General features: G+C 41.3%; 1 protein-coding gene across 13 annotated transcripts in view; it reads right to left on the bottom strand.

Annotated features, from left to right (window-relative positions):
• Positions 1-855: 855 nt before the first annotated feature.
• The window catches only part of USP32 (ubiquitin specific peptidase 32), a 243,622-nt gene continuing 231,467 nt past the window's right edge, over positions 856-13,010 (bottom strand). For all 13 annotated transcript variants that reach the window (XM_055386674.2, XM_055386678.2, XM_055386676.2 and 10 more), the window contains 5 exons: positions 9,056-9,247; positions 6,773-7,061; positions 4,932-5,356; positions 4,160-4,252; positions 856-3,040 (listed from right to left, as the gene is read on the bottom strand). In XM_055386674.2, the coding sequence (XP_055242649.1) occupies positions 2,867-3,040; positions 4,160-4,252; positions 4,932-5,356; positions 6,773-7,061; positions 9,056-9,247 (1,173 nt within the window). In that variant the 3' untranslated portion in view covers positions 856-2,866. The remainder of the gene's footprint in view (positions 3,041-4,159; positions 4,253-4,931; positions 5,357-6,772; positions 7,062-9,055; positions 9,248-13,010) is intronic.

The following is a 13,010-nucleotide window of genomic DNA, read 5'->3' as shown; positions in this document are numbered from 1 at the left end:
CTGAGGGTGAAGGACCTACAGCTGTCACCTTCATCTCTTCTCAACACTGCCAACTGTCTCCTTGGATCTCCCAGACAGACAACTAGGGACATCTCTGGTTTCTCGGTGCTCTCTAGAAACCTAGGGTCATTTCAAGGCATTATGCAAATGAGCTTTCCTTCTCTTCACCTCATCTCCTGATCTGCACAAAAATGACTGTAGGACCCACTGTAGGTACCAACGTAGGCATCAATCCTCAGTTTACCACCAGCTCTCTACTTGCTTCCCTGCCATAACTTTCTAAAAGGGATGTGAGCCATGTTTAAAGTCACCTGGTCACTGGAGGGATCTTGTTCTACCCTCTACATCAGTGGTTGCCAACTTTTTTGGCAGCAGGGACTGGTGTTGTGGAAGACAATTTTTCCACGGACTGGGGGATGGGGGGAGTGGTTTCAGGATAAAACTGCTCCACCTCAAATCATCAGGCATTAGATTCTCATAAGGAGCACACAACCTAGATTGCTAGCAGGCACAGTTCACAATAGGGTTCGTTCTCCTGTGAGAATGGCATGCCACTGCTGATCTAACAGAGGCAGAGCTCAGGTGGTACTGGGAGCAAGGGGGAGCGGCTCTAAATACAGCTTGCTGCTCACCCCCTGCTGTGCAGCCCGGTTCCTAACAGGCCATGGATGGTACTGGTCTGTAGCCCAGGAGTTTGGGAATCCTGCTCTACAGAGTTTCCAACCTCAGAGATGAAGCATCCCCTCTGTAAGTCAGAAAGAAATTATTCAAGTAGGAGAATTAAAACAGGATCACAGAGAGGGAGGCTGAAGAATTTGTCTTTCTGTGTTTACTTGTATGAGGAAAAACAGCACATAGAGGCATCCACAGTATTTAATTTGTTTGGATAATAGTTACAGATAAACAGGTACACCCCATATACAATTACCAATACTTTTTATACAGTTCATATTTCGGTACATCAACACTATTTTATTTACACTCTATTTATGTACATTAACATCTTTCTAAAGTCAGTGCATTGTCAACAAGTTTTATACAGTAATTTACAAGGTGAATGTAGTTAATAGTTAATTTAATAAATTTTCTGCTAGTTCATGAATTAAAAAAATTAATTACAACCAGTATAACAAACACAGATCAAACAACATTAGTAGATTGTGCTACCTGCTTAAATAAAACATCTGTAAAGAAATTATTTAAAATCTTCCACTTTTTAATGGGAATGGACAGATTTTATATACTGAAAATCTTGAAACTATAAAGTATGCATTTTGTCTGACTTTATTACATTAGAAAATTTAGGCCAGTCCTACCTACTTGCAATTATATTTTTTCTGAAAAGGATTTCAATTTAGGTAGCCATTTAAGATAACATTTCCAAATGCTCTGAGAACTAGATATTAATAGTTACTGGCCTCAGATATCAGAACACAAATACTTAGTTACATTTGTAATTACTATCTATGAGGAAGAGGAATCTGACAATTAATGAGAATCAACTTGCAGGGTCTAAATGAATAAACAAAGACCAAAAATAAGGTGAAACATTTCCTTCAAGTATATATTAAAAAACTACACGAAAAAAATGCTACCTGAAATAAATAATATTTATACTTTTGTTCCAGTCTTGATTAGAGAAAAAATGAAGCAAAGAAACATAATTTTCGATGGCCACTGTAACATTTAAAAAAAAGACAAATATCAAAATAAAAAAATTAGTGGACATGCAAACAAAGCAAAACTAAAGTTGACTTCCTAAAACCACCAATTTCATTAAATACACTTATGAACTCCTAATGTCTGGGATGTGTTTTGTTTGTAATTTATAGCCCTTAGAGCCATCAAATACACACAAGCAAGTTCATTTGCATGTGTTCTCTCTTTTTTAAAGTGCAAGACAAACACGGAAAAGAACAACCACTAATTGTGAAACGTGATCTAGCTCCAATGCCACTTACCTTCCCAGAAGCTCTTGTTGCAACAGGTGCATGTGAAGATGGTGCAAATATTGGCAACTGCTCCCCTTCCCTCAGCATGGGTGGGGCTGGGGGTGCAGAATACATTTCTGAGGATACTGGAAGTATCCTAAATGTAAGATGCCTCCACTGGGAGGGCCATGGTAGCTGGATTTTCCAGGATGTTGTTTCTTTCTACTGGGTCTCCCACAAGGCTCTGGGTGGAAGGCACACAGCTCTTAAGAGAGCCTCCCTTTCAGACTGACCACTATATGCCCCTGCCACCAATGACTGGTTGTGTCTCAAACATAAATACAACGGCAAAAACAAAAAGCAAGAAAGACAAAGAAAGGGTATGGAAACAGTTTAAAAAATAAATTGAAAAATCCTCGTCCATGCCTTAAGAATCATTTGCACACCTTTGTGATCTTGCTTTCTCCATCTTGTCAATATAATGGAATAAAACTTCAGGAAAAAGGAGGTAGCATATCATGTCGTCCCTAGACAACATTATAATTGTTTGTTTTTTACTTTGACTCCAAGGAAATCTTTAATATTTGTTATGATTATTGGTAAACTCTATACTCACTACATATTTGTTCATATCTGGACAAGCACAATTGAATTCTTATTTGGTCCCAGGTGGCTGGTGCCAAACCTTTTGTTTACAGGCTAATGGTGGGATCTGCCTGAAAGTTCTCTATCGGAGAGCTTGTATGAGACTTCAAAATAAAATGATTACTACTCTTAAAGTTAACTATTTTAATTAGAATTTTTATTTTGTGCTTCAGGGCCACAGGATAAAATAACTACATTTAGCTTCCCTTTCAGTGACGCTTTTGCCAAATGTCAGCTACAAGGAGTCAGCTCCCTCACCGCCAAGCTGTCTAGCAGCCAGAGTGGTAGCTTTACTGTAACACACAGTACTTTTTGTAATCAGACTCAAAGTCTTCATCCATACTGCTTGTGTCTGCCATCTTTTTGCCATCAGTCTTTGGCAGAAATTGTGCATAGTCTATCCCCTGCTGCTCATAGAAAAGAATGTAGGCAGAGTCGGTGTCAATTTCATCCGGGTGAAGTTCCTGAAAGGGCAAGAAAAACCTTTGTACAAACAGCCATCACTACTATGGCTCTAAATCCTTGCCAGGAAAGGGAAGACCAACCCTCTGTAATTACTAAACCTGATTGCTTCCAATAAGCTCACTAGTTTGGCTGTCTCACACCTGCCCCTTTAAGATGAGCCCCATTATTTCCAATGTTTGCTTTGGGGAAAATATTTTGACCATAGATAAGTCAAAAAAGAATGACCTAAAACCCCATCAAATTCTATTTATTTATTTTTTTGAGATGGAGTCTCGCTCTGTCACCAGGCTGGTGTGCACTGATGCAATCTCAGCTCACTGCAACCTCTGCCTCCTGGGTTCAAGCGATTCTCCTGCCTCAGCCTCCCGAGTAGCTGGGACTACAGGCGCGTGCCACCACGCCTCGCTAATTTTTTGTACTTTTAGTAAAGGCGGGGTTTCACCATATTAGCCAGGATGGTCTCGATCTCCTGACCTCATGATCCACCTGCCTTGGCCTCCCAAAGTGCTGGGATTACAGGCGTGAGCCACCGTGTTTGGCCCAACCCCATCAAATTCTAACAGTCTAGAAGATAGGAGTTTTTGCATTAACTAACTCCTGTTTTCTTTTTTTTTCTTGAGACAGAGTCTTGCTCTGTTGCCCAGGCTGGAGTGCAGTGGCGCAGTCTTGGCTCACTGCAACCTCCACCTCCCAGGTTTCAGCCATTCTCCTGCCTCAGCCTCCCGAGTAGCTGGGGTTAGAGGCACACGCCAACACGCCCAACTAATTTTTGTATTTTTAGTAGAGATAGGGTTTCACCATGTTGGCCAGTCTGGTCTTGAACTCCTGACATCAAGTGATCCACCTCCTAAGCCTGCCTCAGCCTCCCAAGGTGCTGGGATTACAGGCATGAGCCACTGCACCCGGTCAACTAACTCTTTATTTTTCCTCACTACTCATGTTTTCATTCCCTACTCTGCATATCACTTTTGTTCCTTTAATACTGACAGCATCTATATATTGATTCTAACAGAAATATCTATTTCCTATTCAAGAGATAGTCCATTATTTCAACAAATGTTCCCCAGTTCTGTTGATATTCTGTTTCTAACTTTCATTCAAAGATTGAGAATGTTTACCTTACAGCTGCTGTCATTGTAACAGTACCACTTGCAGTTTGGGTTTTTGGCATAAGTGACGTAATGGCCCCCACCCAGAATTCCTGAATGGCACTGTAAGAGATAAGAGAGTGGAGGTATGTTAGCAGTTAACTGTACTATGGCCAGGGTATAGCACTAGGATCTGAGCAGGAGAACATTGATCATGTAAATGATTAGTAGGTGAAAAAATATTTTAGAACCCTCTAACTTTTTCTAAAACCTAAATAAGCAAAAAGCAAAATACAAGTCTTAAGCTCTAAGTCTTGTGTGGATAAACAATCATTTTATAATTGTAATTACTATTATTATTATTATTATTATTATTTTGAGACAGGGACTTGCTCTATCACCCAGGCTGGGATGCAGTCGAGTGATCACAACTCTCTAAAGACTTGACCTCCTGGGCTCAGGTGATCCTTCTGCCTCAGCCTTCCAAGTAGCTGGGACCACAGGCACATGCCACCGTACCTCGCTCCATTTTAAAATTATTTCTAGAGATGGGGCCCAGGCTGGTCTCAAACTCCTGGGCTCAAGTGATCCTCCTGCCTCAGCCTTCTAAAGTGCTGGGATTGATTACAGGTGTGAGCCACCACACCTGGGCAGGCCAAGATTTCTATGTTAACTTTGTCTATCACTAAGCTCAATGCTAGGAAATAAGCAGGACCTGAAAAAAATACTTGCTGATGAATACATGAAGACAAGTGAACAAAACACAGACCACTCTCTGAAAACCATATAATAAACCACTTACTGAAATTGCATATAGATTATAAATAGGCTTAATACGAGTGTCTTCTCTTTGGTCATCAGTGCTGTCTTCTTCACTGTGGTTTCCAAGCTGACCATTGCTGTAGCCATTGCCACATGCTTCATGCTCATAAAGGAATCCATTGGCCAAAGCTACCTCGTGGTCCTGAGGAGTGACCAACTCTGGTTGGCTGCCCCCCAGCACATGCCCTCGACTCAAGGCGTCAGCCAGCTCACATATCTGCCCAGCCCCATTTTCTCTGCTGGCATCCAAGTTCTCTTTACTACTTGACAGTTTATTTTTGCTGCCAATCTGGGGCAGCCGGAGCCTCCCTTTGCTCCTCCCCAAAGTCCGTGGGCTGCTATTAGGGCTGCTGTTTTTGCTGGAGGGACAGCTGGTTCCACTTTTTCTTGATGAAGAAGGAGAACCTGTGAACAGGACAGAAGAAAAGATTCACAAATTCAAATGCCGCAAAGTAAGCCAGCCCCAAATGCTAACTCTGAGGTTAGCTTCACAACTGTACACACAAAGGTAAAGACAGGGCAGTCATGACTGGCTACTCTTTAGTTCCTATTATGTAGCCAGTAAGTTACATTTTTGTCTTCTTCAATGCCAAGTCCCGGTAAGCAACAATGTCCTGAAAATGTAAAGTACATTATAGGGACTCAGAAAATAGCAGAAAGATGATTTATGTCAGATTCAGTTGAAAAAAATCTAACTATTAGAGTAAGGAGTTTTCCAAATACATATTCCTCTCCTTTGTAAAATTAGACAAAAAGTGTGACCACCATTTACTGAGTACTTCCTATTGTTAGGCATGGTACTGGGAATTTGTTGCTGTCCATTGTTACCTCTATGTCTCACAAAAATCCTGTAAGGCTTTAAACTTTTTGGTTATAGCCTCTTACCCATACCCCCTTTTATACCTTTAAAAATTATTGAGAACCTTTAGAACTTTTATGTGAATTTTATCTATCAATATTTCCCATATTAGAAATTAAAACTAAGGAATGAAAAAGTACAATACATTAGCACAGACTTCACTGTCAAAGTGACGATATTATTCCATGTCATGTTATCTCTCACACCATTGTACATTTGTGAGAGAATAAAAGTGAAAAGGCACATATTGTCTTAGTATTTTTATGAAAATAGTTTTGGGCAAGGCACAGTGGCTCACACATGTAATCCCAGCACTTTAGGAGGCTGAAGCAGGAGGTTTACTTGGGCACAGGAGTTCGAGCCCAGCCTGGGAAATATGGCGAAGCACCATCTCTACAAAAAATACAAAAATTAGCCAGGCGCAGTGGTGCATGCCTGTAGTCCCAGCTACTCAGGAGGCTGAGGTGGGAGGATTCATTGACCCCAGGAGGTAGAGGCTGCAGTGAGCTGTGATCTGTGTTGCACCACTGCACTCCAGCCTGGGTGACAGAGTGAGACCCTGTCTCAAAAAAATAAAAAATAAAATAAATTAAAAAAAAAAGAGTTTTGATCCTCTAGACCCCCTGAAAGATGGGGAACCTCAGAACTTTTGCTATAAGGGGACAAGATAGCAGCTACCATTCCTGTTTACCGTATATCAGGCACTGTGTGAAGTGCTTTACTCTCCATATGTCACTCTCAACTCTGTAAACCTGGCACTATCTCCATTTTACAGATGAGAAAATAGATTCAGGGAGGCTGAACCTCTTGCTAAAACTTACATAGCTCAAATACAGATAGGTCTGATTCCAGATAGGTTCTTTCCACCCAACCAACCTGATGTTCCAGAACAGAAGACAGAGAAACATATGTAGCCTACAGGAGTCCCAAGAAAGCACCTGCATAAGGCCCCCAGGCCTCACCTTTAGGGCTGCTGCTGATGTTAGCGCTGAGTGAGGATGGGCTTTTGCTCAGGAGCACATCCTCTTCCCCAGCCGAACTCTGCGCATCCACTTTCTTCACCTCCCTTGCCAGAATCCTGGGCTCGGAGAGCTCATCCCCCTGGGGTGTGAGTGGTTTACGCTGGCAGAGAGCCGGGTCTCTTGGTACCAAAAAAGCACTTGGATCAAAACTTTCCCGAGGAAATTTGACAATTTTCTGTGATTTTATCCACCGACCATTTACGAATTGAAATCGCTTAAGGTGAATAATCTGGAGAAGTAAAGGTAGAAAACATCTGCATTAAAGGGTTCTGAACATACAAAATTTACATGGAAAAAACAAGTCAAATACATGTGAATGTTTGGGAATATATAACAGAACATTTACTCTTCATTATTTTTTAAAGACTTCAAAAATATGGTTTCATAAAGGCCTCTACATAGGCCCCAGTGCACTGGTGTGCTTGTGCACACACACTCAACTCAGCAGTGGTGCAGCCACGTGACTGCGCAGTGGCTACTGCCTCCAGGCTCAGTTGCTCTTCTAGAGTCCACAAAGGGTTAGCCTAAGCTTCCACTCTCCACAGAGCCAGAAGTTCACCCTCTCCTGAAGTTCAAATTCACCACGTTGTACCCCTTGTGGCAGTTCTCACATCACACTGAATTGCAGTTACTGGTCTACGTGACTGCTCTGCTTGTTTTATGTGATGATTATATGAAAATATATACTTGTTAAAATTCATCAAACTGGATATTAAAAATCTATGCTTTTAATTGTACGCTAATTATACCTCAATTTTTTTTAAAAGGTCTCCCCCTCGGCCGGGCGCAGTGGCTCACGCCTATAAACCCCGCACTTTGGGAGGCCAAGGCGGGTGAATCATGAGGTCAGGAGATCAAGACCATCCTGGCTAACACAGTGAAACCTCATCTCTACTAAAAATAAATAAATAAATAAATAACTAACACACAGAAAATTAGCCAGGCATGGTGGTGGGCGCCTGTAGTCCCAGCTACTCAGGAGGCTGAGGCAGGAGAATGGCATGAACCCAGGAGGTGAGGCTTGCAGTGAACTGAGATCGTGCCACTGCACTCCAGCCTGGGCGACAGAGTGAGACTCCGTCTCAAAAAAAAAAAAAAAAAAAAAGTCTCCCCCTCCTCCCCACCCACCTTGTCGCCAAGCCTGCCCCTTCCCTCTAGTTCCTATCTGTGGAGCTAGCTAACAACCAATGTTATTAATTTCTTGTGCATCATTCCCTGGGAAGCTCTTCTGGTCTAAGAAAAACCTACATTCAGCTTCACAGAGTAGTATGACAGAGACATGAATAGAATAAGAAAACATGGCTGGGCATGGTGGCTCACACCTGTAATTCCAGCACTTTGGGAGGCCAAGGTGGGCAGATAACCTGAGGTCAGGAATTCAAGACTAGCCTGGCCAACATGGTGAAACCCCATATCTACTAAAAGTACAAAAATTAGCTGGGTGGTAGTGGTGCGTGCCTGTAATCTCAGCTACTCAGGAGACTGAGACAAGAGAATCACTTGAGCCCGAGAGGTGGAGGTTGCGGTGAGCTGAGATTACACCACTGCACTACAGCCTGGGTGACACAGTGAGGCCCTGTCTCAGAAAAAAAAAAAAAAAAAATCTGAATTAAAATATGCCAGTACCTTACAGTTACACTGATCTTAATGAATAGGAAGATTTGTCACTTCAAACTCTCCTGACAAACAACAGGACAGTCTCCTAATCCATGAAGGGAGAAGGCAGAAGTAAATTAAATCTAAAAGAACACACAGGCCCTAGTGCACTGGTGTGCTTGTGTACACACACTCAACTCAGCAGTGTGCCATAGCCACATGACTATGTGCAGTGGGTGTTGGGGGCTCTGGGCTCAGTTGCTCTTCTAGAGTCCACAAAGGGTTAGCCTAAGCTTCCTCTCTCCACAGAGCCAGAAGTTTACCCTCTCCTGAAGTTCAAATTCACCACGTTGTACCCCTTGCGGCAGTTCTCACATTGCACTGAATTGCAGTTACTGGTCTACATGATTGATCTTCTAGGTTATAAGCTCTTTAGGAAAAAGAACTACAAAATATTTGTAGAAAGATTCATCTCTGTATTCAACATAAAAACCTTGTACATAAAGTGTTTTAAACACTGCTGCAGGAAAGGTCTTATTCTCAAAAATAACAAAACCTCCTGTTTGTTCGTGTCTTCTTTCTTTTATGCCAGATTCCTGCTCTCTCAGAGGCAGGACTGTAACATACCAGGATGGGTGGAAGCCTCCAGAGATCCAGCTTCTTTGTTGCTAAGCAGTGGGTCTTACACTTGGAACAGTAGTACATCTCATTTTCCCCTAGCTCTTCCTCACTGGTGAAAGCACGGAGACAGCTGTCCAGGTTGATGGGCTCGGCTTGCGCTCGCCGACTCTGCTCCACACTCTCATGCTCATCTACAACCTGCAGGTAGAGGGAACAGGAGGAAAGGGGTGCGTGGGAAGGCATTTAAAGTGGTGATCTAGGTATGCATCAACCTCTCGGTCACTCACCCTTATTTTACTCTATATAAGGAAAAAGAAAATACAACTGGCTGGGTATGGTGGCTCATGCCTGTAATCCCAGCACTTTAGGAGGCCGAGGTGGGGTAATTGCTTGAGTCCAGGAGTTCGAAACCAGCCTGGTCAAAAGAGTGAGACCCTGTCTCTGTAAAAGAAAAATCTAAAAATTAGCTGGGCATTGTGGTACATGTCTGCAGTCCCAGCTACTCAGGAGGATTGCTTGAGCCTGGGAGGTAGAGGTTGCAGTGAACTGTGATTACACCACTGCGCTCCAGCCTGGATGACAGAGAGAGACCCTGTCTCAAAAAAAAAGGGAAAAGAAAACACAACCCAAACTAGAGTCTGAGCAAATACAGCACCTATACATTTATTCACAAATGTTACATCGGTAACATTCTGGATAAAATTTCTATTTATATGACCATAGCTTTTCTTGAAAAATTTTTGAACGCTTCAAAATGACAAAAACAAAAAGAATTGCATTTATTGAACAACTTTGGAATCCTATAAGGGATTACATGTGAGCTGGCCCTCAAGCCAGGGGTGCTGATAGTAAGCCATTTATTTTTAATCAGAAAGCCAGAGCATTATTAGTATGCTGCAGACTTTACAGAGGCTAGGAGAAATAACATGAAACACAGAAACCAGAGCTGGATGAAATAAGGGCACAGAAAAGCTCACCATGAGAAGACAACACAGCAGAGCATGAAACCCCACAGGGTACAACTCATTTGCATCTGATTCCATGTAACACAGAGTTATCAGAATACCAAGTCTATAATTATCTGTCTCCTCCCTCATGGGGCCTTTTTATCTGAGATGGCAACAAAAGGAAGAGCAAGCTCAAAAGAGTGTGCTGCTTTTGTTGAGAAGGCCCCTAATACTCACCCAAACCTTTGGGGTCCTGTTAATCAGCATGTTAGGCTGTGGAGCAAGGAGGAGTTAAGTATAAGAAAGGACAGAGAGCAAAGAATGGGCGGGGTGCAGGGATGTAAGTTGGGGATGGTGTAGAATGAAGAAGAAGGAGAGAAGGAAGGATCTAGAGTGCAACAGAAAAACAATTTTTTCCTCTCCATGCCTGGCTGCTACCTGACAAACAACCAAGAATCATAGAGCTGGGATCCTTCTGTTTGTCCCTCTAATGTATGGGAAGGTGGGTGAACCATGAGACTTCACACAGTATATATTTGTGTCCCAAAGCAGAGCCCAGACCACAAGGCCCACACTGACTGCCTCTCTGTGGCAAACGTCACATATGTCCATCACCCACCCTATTTATTGCTCCTCCCTTCCAGAGGTGAACTTCTTCCATGAATTTCCCTTCCTGAAACTCATGATGGGAACATTAGGCTGCCGGAATACAAATTGGCACAGCTGAAGACATTCAGTTAGAATGGGTTTTCCAGTGAGACTTTTTTCCCTATATGAGAGTCACAAGGCTCTCAAATGCTGCTATAAACTAGCAAGGTTGGGTTTTATCATGCAATTAAGGTTCTAGCACTGCATAACTATCCAGGATAAAGAGCTAATTTAAAAAGGGGAACTTAGAGGAAAATTCTTTTTTTAGAAAAGGAAATCTGGCTTGGACTTGGGTTATACACTTCTTTTTTGAGTACAAATTCTGTAGTAACAAGATATTAACTGTCATCATCTTTTGAACTGGTCACTCAAGGAAAAAACTGATGTGCTTCAAAAGGAAACATGCTGTATCATAGTTGTTGGAATGAGTAGAAAAAGGAGTGTATCATATACAATAGTGTTTCCTTTCTCATAGCCAGTTAAATATTATCTCTATTATCTCTACCAGGAATACTTTATGGCCAACCACAAATTAGAGTAAGCTAGTAAAGAATGTTGATTTTTATTGACTATATTTTCTGTGGAACACAGGCTACAGTGCTAGATGAAGACAGGGAGGAAAGAAGGCTGATAAAAAACATATTTGTGGACTGTACTGACAATAATTTCTATTTATCAGTAAATTTCCCAAAGTGATAAAGATTCCCTTTACCTCTTGGGATCTATGCTTAGATCCTCTACTATTGTTTAAATAATCTGTAAATTACTTATAGGCACCCTCTTCTTTTTCAAAGTTGCTTTAAAGCTCATCTTTAACACAAAACACAGGAAATGAAGTAATAGTTTTCATAGAAGACTATTGAAAAAAAGAGAGTGGCCTAAGAATTTGTCTAGCTTAATTTTCTTTTTTTCTTTCTTTTTTTGTTTTTTTGAGACAGGTTCTTGCTCTGTTACCCAGGCTGGAGTGCACTGGCGAGATCACAGCTCACTGCAGCCTTGATCTCTTGGGTTCAAGCAATCCTCCAACCTCAGCCTCCCAAGTAGCTGGGACTACAGGTGCACACCACCACACCTGGCTAATCTGTGCATTTTTTGTAAAGACAGGGTGACATCATATTGCCCAGGCTGGCATCCAGTTTAATTTTCTACTGAGGAATCTGAGGTCCAAACAGGAGAGAAATGTAAAGGATAAGAGTGATTACCTCTCTGTTTTTTTCTGATTACTAGGTATAATATTCATGTTGGAAAGCAGAGAAAAATGTTAAAAGGCAGGGAATCCTTTTATATTCTTAATTATATTCTTAATACAAAGGTAACCACTGTCAAAATATTGGCAGATTTTCTTCTGTCCTTTTTCCTAAATAGTATTTTTTTCAATATTGAAGGTATTATTTCCAGTATATTCAACTTTATGTCTTGTTTTTTAAAAAATGTTCACATATCATAAGCATGTTCCCATAAATATTAGCAAAAACTCCTGGTAATCATTTTCAACAACCGCATTATATTTTATCCAATGAATACACCATGCTTTATTTAACCATTCCTCTAATGTGAGACAAATATAAGTTGTTAATAACTTTTTGCTATCCTAAAAAATGCTATGATGATATTTGCCTGCAAATTATGGAGTAATTACAGAGTATTCTTCCCTCAGATAAATTCCTAAAAGGGAAATCACTGGAATAAAAAATATAAAGCATATGGGCAATAATCCCAATTTAAATCACGGTATCTCTTTTGTCTACATGACTTTCTAAGCACATGCAGAAACCCTACATGTAGGGGAGCCCAGATTAGTCATATGGCTCCACTCCCTAGCAAGGCATCAAGAGCCCTTCACTTCCATGGTATCCTAAGTGCATCACTGAAAGTGGAAGTTGGGTGAGATTTAACAGGTCACGTAGGCCATTTCCTATAAGCAGGATGTCCTAAAGAGCTTTTCTGATTGCACACTGGATTTGTTAAAAAGGGGAAGAGATTTATAGAGCCAAATAATTTGTCATCATTGACAGTAATGTCTTGTCAGATTTTGTGCTGACAAAGATTTATGAATCTATCAACTAGTAAAATTTTCCCTCCTTGCTAGTGAGCATGATCTAGAACATTAGTTTCTCTTCAGCTTTCTTTAGCTTTAGCCTAGTGATCTTTCATTTGACAAGTATCCACAAATTATACTTATTCCTGGCTAGAAAGGGCTCCCAGGAGCCTTGGTGTGTGGGGCATATTTTGGGATCTAAATAAGAAACTAGGTCTAGAATTGGTAGTTTCCCCAGTCCTCCATAGCACAACAAGACAGAAAAGTCAGTTACCGTTACTAACTTATCCAAAGGGAATGCTTTAAAAAATAGTAAAGGAAATTTCCA

The sequence above is a fragment of the Gorilla gorilla genome, chromosome 4 (genome assembly GCF_029281585.2).
Source record: "Gorilla gorilla gorilla isolate KB3781 chromosome 4, NHGRI_mGorGor1-v2.1_pri, whole genome shotgun sequence".
In the NCBI taxonomy this organism is placed as follows: Eukaryota; Metazoa; Chordata; class Mammalia; order Primates; family Hominidae; genus Gorilla; species Gorilla gorilla.
Note: the sequence above shows the minus strand (reverse complement) of the source record. Positions and strands in the feature narration are given on the sequence as shown.